The sequence below is a fragment of the Tarenaya hassleriana genome, unplaced genomic scaffold (genome assembly GCF_000463585.1).
Source record: "Tarenaya hassleriana unplaced genomic scaffold, ASM46358v1 Cleome5, whole genome shotgun sequence".
NCBI lineage: Eukaryota > Viridiplantae > Streptophyta > Magnoliopsida > Brassicales > Cleomaceae > Tarenaya > Tarenaya hassleriana.
The window spans coordinates 5,937,037-5,946,560 of record NW_010967707.1 but is presented as its reverse complement, the minus strand read 5'-3'; the positions used below and the strand labels follow the sequence as shown (position 1 = coordinate 5,946,560).

Genomic DNA, 9,524 nt, shown 5'->3' with positions numbered 1-9,524 from the left:
ATGTATGTATTCAACCAAAAGCTATATATATATATATATATATATATATATATATATATATATATTCACTAAATGATTCACTATCAATTTTAAGGTATGTTAATATTTGTACCCAATTATTGTCTCAACAACACGGGAATCTAAATAATCGTTGCAATTAAAATAAAATAATGAATATTTTAACAAATACATATTTATATTATTATATTTTTTGGTCTGCTGTGCCCCCAAAATTTATTAAATTGTCGACAGCTTGTCATCTTCTGAAAAAAAAAATTGATCAAACATTTTTAAACAATAATTCTAAATTTGTTTAATGTCCTCACTTGCCGACTTTTGATTTCATATAGCATTGAATTTCAAAAGCCTTTTTTATTTTATTTTGACAATTATAAATATGTCACCTAAATAAAGGATAAGCATTTAAATTATTAGAGTCCAAAAATATTTTAAGATTTCGAATTCTAAATATACCTAAATAAATTATCAGTTTTAAATTCTTAGTCCAAAAAACGCAAATTATTTTGGTTAATATATAGTCGCATTATACGGCTGACTTGATTTAGACATTTTACAATAGTAGTTAACAATGGACTTCTGTTTAATACTGTATGACCATGTTTATTTCATTTCAATCTTTTGTTGTGTTAGACCTACCAAAAAGTATATAATTAAGATATTTATCAATAATATTCACATTCATGAAATGAAATCAAAATGCATAACATATCAATTTCATTAATATGAAACTCAGTATTTCCAAAGGATATTAAATAATTATTGTCCCTAAACTAAATGCTACTAATTAAGATATACCTAATTAATTGAATTTTAGTTTAATAGTCATTGGTTAATTTTGGACATTTTATATCTTAGATCGAAATTATTAAATATTCACCATCATGTCGTAATATATATATATATATATTTGAGAAAAATGGGATAAGTATAGCTAAACCGATTATAAAATGTATCAGACCGAATTAAAATAATGTAAGGTGGACCATAAGATATGGAATGAAATCAGGAATAAATAAATAAATAAGTACTCTTTCTAATTAATTAACCACGAATAAATTTCCAGAAAATTATCTTTTATAGTATTTGGCGCGTGGACCCCACAATTGATAGGAGGAAATAATAAAATGCGTGCGGGTATAGCGTAAGAAAGTGTACTTTGCCTCTCTCAAGGCGAGACTGCAAAGCGAAGGAGCCGCATAATTGGATGACCTCGGATGACGTCATTTTTCGCGTCATCAGTGCCTTCCTTGCTACGCATCTCATTGGCCCACGTGGATTTCACCGCAACCTTTGGATGTCTAGTTATTATAAAATTTTTGGAGTCAGAAATCATTTATCGGAACGGAAGGAATCATTGTATAATAATTAAGATTTTGTTATAATAGTATAATTTTTATTATATTTTTGTCATAAAAAAATTGACACGTTAAAATAATTTTTTTTATAATCCGAAAGTTTACCAAGAGTTTGACCCAACTATAACTTCCAGAAAATCGGAGAAGTTCATGTAAATGTCCCTCTACACGTTTGGATTTGAACTCACAGTAATAACATATTTTATATGTTATCATATCACTAAATTATCTAAAATTGGATATACAAAAAGAAATTTTGAATCTGAAAACAATATCTAACTTACCGTCAACTCCAAAATGCATAATATATCTTCAACAAAAAAAATGCATAATATATCAATACCATGTGGTGATATATAATATATATTATGCACTAAATTACATGTAAATATACTCTTTTTTGTTCGCTTAGAAAATCTCGTTTGCACCGATAATTTTGAGACTCTTGGATCGCTAAATATCTTTTATTCTTAGTAAGCGTTGTTTTCATATGTACGTATCACATAGATATATATATATATATATATGTATATATGTATATATGTTATTGGTATATTATATGTGTATATGGGTTACATGTTGCAAACTGCTAGTGCGTGATGTCATTCAACCCTCGCTCCGTCATGGCTACCATCACCACTTCATGCGTGCGTGTATATACACGGATATATGTATATATGCATCCATACATTTATATATGTATTGGAATTCGTATAAGTTAATCGCGCTAATTTTAAAATAGGGTAGGAATCAAGTGGACCAGCTCTATAACTATAGTCCAAAATATAGCTCAATAAAATATAAACCTTAAATTATTTGTTTCATAGTCTGAGACAGATTGTTGTAGCTGCAAGAAGTTAAGATGCAATCGTTATCTAAAATCTATGTAATATTACGCCTTAGAAATATCGATTTGCTACTAAATATACACTAAAATATTTTTAAAAAATTTGACAAACAAAAAAAATATTTTTAAAAAGAAATATATATTTTTGGTTTCGAGCAATAAAATCATCTAAAGAACAGAAAAAAGAGTGATATATAAATAATGAATTGATAAGCAGATAAATTAAATAATTTAATGAGAACTGAAGGTACGGATAAATCGATTATATATATACACACACACACAACAATCCATCATTGGAATGTATTTTACTATCGATATCTATATATTCATTAGAAGATTCGGGTAGTGATATGTCACATCGAAATAAAAGATAACATTTTTAATCTATTTATTTAATATATATGATTATCTCTTATGAATTAGGAATTGAGTTTGCTAATTAAAAAGTCAAGTTGCCTAACTCTTTCCTTACACGATTTGTTGGCATATTTATAAATTACGCAATAAAATCATCTAAAGAACAGAAAAAAGAGTGATATATAAATAATGAATTGATAAGCAGATAAATTAAATAATTTAATGAGAACTGAAGGTACGGATAAATCGATTATATATATACACACACACACAACAATCCATCATTGGAATGTATTTTACTATCGATATCTATATATTCATTAGAAGATTCGGGTAGTGATATGTCACATCGAAATAAAAGATAACATTTTTAATCTATTTATTTAATATATATGATTATCTCTTATGAATTAGGAATTGAGTTTGCTAATTAAAAAGTCAAGTTGCCTAACTCTTTCCTTACACGATTTGTTGGCATATTTATAAATTACACACATTATGTATGTATGTATGTATGTATGTATGTATGTATGTATGTATGTATGTATGTATGTATGTATGTATGTATGTATGTATGTATGTATGTATGTATGTATGTATGTATGTATGTATGTATGTATGTATGTATGTATGTATGTATGTATGTATGTATGTATGTACGCCACAGTTTACTTGAGACGTTGCATGGTTGTAGGCAAGTGTCACATCACCTCACCTAATATGAGAGCTTAATGATATTTATGCGTTATTGGTAATCATTTTTCTTTTTCCTATGTTATATTAATTTTTCCTCTTCACTTCAATTAAATTTATGTAATCATTATGAACATGAGTTTAATGTATTTAATAGTGGATCCATAATCCTTAAAAAAAATCTTCTAACGAAATTGATTGTACAAATTACCTGTAGAAACAAAATGAAGTTATTTTTCAATTTTATGAGATCATAAAGATAGTAATCTCATGCGACTAAAGTTATATAATATATAGAATAGGCATTTAATGAAATTAATTTATGCAATCATTGTGAATAATCGAGTTTGATGTTGTCGTTTGATTGCGGATTTATAAATGTTTTCAATGATTTTTTTTTACGAATCTGATTGAATAATTTTTTTTTATTTTGAAATAAAATAAACATATATATTTTTTTAACATTGGCAGGCATATATATTTGTTTATATGTCCTAATTTTTGTGGACAAACACTGTGTTGCTTTATTCTATACGTTAATTTCAAACGATTCTCTAATAATTCACGGATAAAAAAGAAGAATAAAAGAATCAAATTTCACCAAAAAGGCGGAAAATATAGAAAAAATTCCTTTTCGAGGAATATTGTGACAAAAAACATTTTAATTGATAATAATTTATATCGTATCTTAATGTTATGGCCACTTCACTTAACCAATGAGATCCCCAAAATGGGTCTAAACCGGTTCACAATTTGATCAAACCGGGTCTATCACACGCATCTAGCAAAGGTAGGTTTGATTCATTCGCCTTCCTTACTTGTTTAGTATGGGCTTATTTGGGCCTATTTGGGCCATTAAAGGCCCATTGACGATATTCGAAGTTCCGCGGTGAATTTAAAGTTTCCAACTCTTCTTAAATTAATTGCAAAAGCAAAATAAATACAATTTTTTTTATATAATCTGGAAATCAAAATAATATCCACGTGGATTTATGACACACCACTAAAAATAATATGTGGACCAAATTATTCCGTTTGTAATAATCTTCGGTACTTCATTATACAATAATGGTCTCGATTTTGTTCCTTGTCTTACTGATTTTTCATGGGCATATAAAATATATGTACCCACAACATTTGTGACTATATTATGTACATTTTTAATAAAATATCGTGGGCATATACCGATTCAGGTATTTGGGATATCGTTATTCCAACATGAAACCCATTAATTTTCAATATAGATGCTCAGATAAAATATGATATATATATATATATATATATATATATATTAAAACTATATTTTATTTAGTTAACGATTTTCCATTAAAATAATGACTTCAGAATCGAACTGCGGAAAAAATAGACTTTTCGACATATGACAACAAAACTATTTCTTTTATTCCGCGTTCCTCCACAATATTTTGATCCTTTTTACATATTGACCCCTAAAGTTTTCAAATCATTTAATGTGTCCCTAATTCTTTTTATTGTACTATCTTTCCCCTTTCGATTCGGTTTTTTAACCTTGCGAGTGCGGGAAACAGAGGTTCTCTGAGATCACCCTTGGAATTTAAGGTGAGGACTCAACAACAAGTGCTGGTTCAGAAAACTATGATCAAATTCGTCCATTGTATTGTTGTAACTGCGAGTGTTCATCGTTTTCTTCGAAGTGCTCATCGTTTCTTCGACAAAATCCGACCTTTGTCGCTTGTTGTCACCCGAGAACTTCTCGGGAGGAGGAGAGGTCAATCGAGGTAACTTCTGATCCAAGTAATCGTCTCCGTAATCGAAATCCGATGAGCCAAACATCAAAGGGAACTCAAACTCGGCGTGATTTTCCGGGTTCTCCTCGAGAAAATTGGCGAGGAACGAAAAATCTCCGGTGTTGTCCAACAAGTTGGAGAAAGAACAAGATCTCTGGGGCTTGAGGGTATGTTCATTGGCCATATGTGGAAAGGTTAATTTCGGCGAAAATGTCTCTCGGGTTATGAACGCTTCTCTTTCCTCAACTTGTTCTTGATCGATTGTCACTGGTGAGGATGAAGATGAAGCTTGGGATTTCTTGTAGATCCGACAAAGGACCCAATCGTCCAGCTGAAGCGCAAAGAACAGAGAGTTAAAAAAAGTATTGGGGTCAAATCGTAAAAAGAGAAGTAAGTACGATTGGTTAAACACAAAATTCACCGGTTTATATGTACCGGTTCGGTTATTGGCATATAAAGAACCCGAAATTTTATATTTGATGATAGATCTTAAACATATTAATTTCGAAAACCATCAATTCAAAACTCACCCTCATGGAAACGTCATGAGATTTTTTCACATTTGGATCACCGCCGATATTGCTACCGCTGGTTTTGGGAGAGAGATTTTCGGAGAGGCGGTATTCGTGCATGATCCAATTGGTCTTGACACCCTTTGGAGGCTTTCCTCTGTAAAAGACAAGCGCCTTCTTCACTCCCACCTTCTCTGGAAACCCTAGATCGTTAGCCGCCTCGATCGTTTTATCGGTCCCGGTGGCTTTCCAGTACCCGGAAGCCGCCGCCCTGTTCGGGCGAGCTCCGTTCGGGTATTTCCTGTCCCTCGGACTGAAGAAGTACCACTCTTTTTCTCCGAAGGGAGCCTTGGCTGCAGATGCAACAATTGACAAGAAAGACACCATCAAGAAGAAATAAGCCCTAGCTAGCTTTCCTAAATAAAAGTGAAGCTGTATGTATATGTGTGTGTATATGTATGATGAAGAAGAAGAAGAAGAGCTGTACCAGGCAAATCCCAGGGATCAGATTTGTAGATATCGACGTCGGCGATGATGGGAACGAGAATTGGAGAAGACAAGACCTTCTTCCTCAGGTAGTGGAGAATGAGTTCTTCGTCTGTCGGATGAAACCGGAATCCCGGAGGTAAGTTCGATCTTGGATCTTTCCTTATCATTTTCTTTTTTTGGTCGAAGAAACAATAATGGATAAGAAGAGAAATAGTCTTTGATATGTCAAACAACGAGACGAAAGGAGTTATCAAAGGATTGGAATTTTTCGGGAGAGAAGGCCTGGTGGCCAATTTATGGTTCGCGAGTTTTTGTCGTTTAGTGTGGACAAAAATAAATTAAATGGGTTCATAACAGATGAGAATTATTATTATTTTTTTAAAAAAAAAAGAGGAAATCGGTTCATCATTGAATTTTATCGCGAGAGACTAACATATGTCGTCAGCGGACTTGGGCATGTTCTATGAACAGTGTTTGTGTTGTGTGTGTGTATATATATATACCATGGCGCATGATTCATGTGTATACATATGTACTGTAAATACATATAGGGATACATACCGGAATATCAAGTATAGGTTTAATTTTAAATTAATATATTTTTCATAACGAAGCTATCGGTAAAAGGATTCAGATTGTGTGGGGATCGTACGGGATATCCCAAAGTATGAACACAAGTTTTTTTTTCTTTTTATTAATGAAGGTTAGTTTAGTTGGAAAAGTGGGCCCCAGAAAAGACAGCTGGATTCTCGGAGATTACATTTGATTGGTTAGTTTCAGTTTTTGTCTCTGCCATCTCCACGTCAGCCCATCTTCGGCGGCTCATCATACCCAAAGCATCACCACCCCAATTATATATTTTATTTTCAACACAAATATAGTCTTAAACCTATTACCGTATTACGTTTATAAACGATCGCAAGAATCCAAATGAATAAACCACATATTTATTCAACTCCAATTTAATTTTAATATACTAATTATATATATATATGATAGATTTTTATCTATTCTACGCTTTATATTAATTATCTTTCACAGTAGTTAAAATTACAATAATTTTACTATCTTTTTTTTGTCAAAAATAATTTTGCTATCTTATTCGTTATAATAAATAAGCAACTACTTGAATCATGGATCGTTACGTAAATGCGTGCATCTCTTACGCTTAATCAATTATAATTTCCAATAATCTAAATAGAGATACTAATTATCTTACGTACAGTATGATAATTGGGTTGCATGGACAAACATGGAAATGAAATTCTATAGATAAGGACGACGTTCTTATAAAAATCATGTAAACACGATTTTTGGGCAACTCGTCTACGTACCTCCATTGCATTTCATATTCCATAAAAAGCAAACATATATAATTTACACTTAAATATCATACATGATTTTTTAATGCCTTAAAATTTTTGTCATTTATACTGTATTTGTGGTTTCCATTTTTACGAGTTCCTTTACGGTTTTTAGATTTTAATTTTTACAAATATATAGGAGTATATATATATATATATAACCACTATGTTTAAATATTTTATTACTCTGCAGCTGCCGTGAGAATATTGACGTCTTTAAGATGTTGACTTCGACGTATATTCTTCGAGTAAAAATAAATGAAATTAATTTGTGATTGGGTTAAAACAGATAAGACTTAATAAGATGATCTGTAATCGTGGCTAATTAAGTGTTAAATATTATAATGTTACCAGAATTGTTTAATTTTTAATTGCGTGTTTCGTCTTATGAAACAACCGATTAATTAGTCTTAATTTAATTTCTTTTTCTTCGAAGAGAGCAAACGTGGAATACTTAAAAGTTAAAACCCCCACACACCACACGTATATTATATTATTATTTTTTGTACGAACGTATGAAATTATTTAAATCAGAAATAATATAAAGTTTATAATTTCTAAAAGGATAATGACATGCCACGGAGGCATTCACACACGCAATCCACACGCTTCCTGATATACCGAAAATACCCCTTCTGTTGATGATTTCTTCTTTATTTCCATGACTTGTTATTGGCTGTTGTTAGTATCCTTGTTTTATTATAATACTTTAAATACTTTGAAATGCAATACCAAAAAACATGAAAGCTGTAACATCCTAATTCGTGAATGTGTCATTATTGGAAGAAGAAAACAAAAAAGTTGATGATATAACACGCGGGTTACATTCGATTTCATATATTTATGAATTAAAATATTTCATATATATGATTAATTTTAATTACGTTAAAAATTATTGTCTATAGTTGTTGAATTCTATTATGTATGAACTATCTTTGAGTGTTTTTGGTTTGACTAATTTCACTTTATCTAATAGAAAATATATGTGTTTATCATTTTGTGAGCATTGATTATTCTGATTAAGAAAACTACAAAACATATACATATATGCGTAACAAATATGATTATATATTTATATGCACATGCACGCGTAACAAATAAATAATTACTTGTACACATGTTACGAGACAAATCTTTTCAAAATCTAAAATCCGAAGAAAAATATGACTAAATTTGTGGTTTGCTTTGGATAATATAATATGTTTTTCTGTTCACGTATTATTGGATTAATTAAACTTAATTAAGTAAAATAGCCAAAAAAAGTCTTCGTATCTCAAAACTGTAAAGACAATTTTATAAATAATTGATTAAAACATTGACATATAAGTTAACGGGGAAATTTGTACAAGTCAACGTGCACAGTCACACGTGTGACTTTTGATTGGTAAGAATTATAAAAATAATAGTAATTCGGATCATGAGTTATAATAATAGACTATATAGTTAAACATAGAACGGGGTGAGTGATACAATCAAATCTCCAAAATTAATCATATCTTGTATATTTATTTAGATATGTAGAAAAAGTCAAGGAAAAATAACTTGTTACATTCGTTAATTGATTTGAACAGTAATGTCAACTAATTGCCTCGCATTTTTAATAGTTTATATTGTTTTATTAAATTAAAATATAATTAATGGCACGAAGGATGAAAGCAACATTTTTTTTTCTCCGGTTCACGGTTGTCACAGTAAAATAACGTGGAAAATGGAACATATATATATATAATTGAAATAAATTGTCAACCTAACAATCGTATAATATGCATATTATATTTGAAAATCTTGAATTCGAGCTGAAATGAAAGGAGCAATTACGATGGATCTACGTGTTAAGAAATTGGAAGACATGATATTGATGCAAATGTTAAAATAAAGGTGTTTTAAATATTATATTGGTAATGCATGTTGAAACAACACTAGAATTTCTGGATTACTTTTATAACATTTAAAAAAATTATGGTTGCTTACCACTTTTTAATCCACAAAATCCCATTTTTTTAATATTTTCATCTTATATATCAATATCTAATAAAATTCAATAAAGTGAACTTGATCATATTACATTCTTTTATAAATTATTTTAAAATTTTATATACAAAAAATCCCTAAAAAAT

At 30.0% G+C, this 9,524-nt stretch overlaps 1 protein-coding gene across 1 annotated transcript; it reads right to left on the bottom strand.

Annotated features, from left to right (window-relative positions):
* Positions 1-4,653: 4,653 nt before the first annotated feature.
* Positions 4,654-6,286, bottom strand: LOC104827260 (NAC transcription factor 29-like). Its single transcript, XM_010560405.1, has 3 exons — positions 6,042-6,286; positions 5,573-5,907; positions 4,654-5,373 (listed from the first exon to the last, which is right to left on the bottom strand). Exons 1-3 carry the CDS (start codon positions 6,208-6,210, stop codon positions 4,837-4,839), a joined length of 1,041 nt encoding a protein of 346 aa, XP_010558707.1. The 5' UTR covers positions 6,211-6,286; the 3' UTR covers positions 4,654-4,836.
* Positions 6,287-9,524: the final 3,238 nt, after the last annotated feature.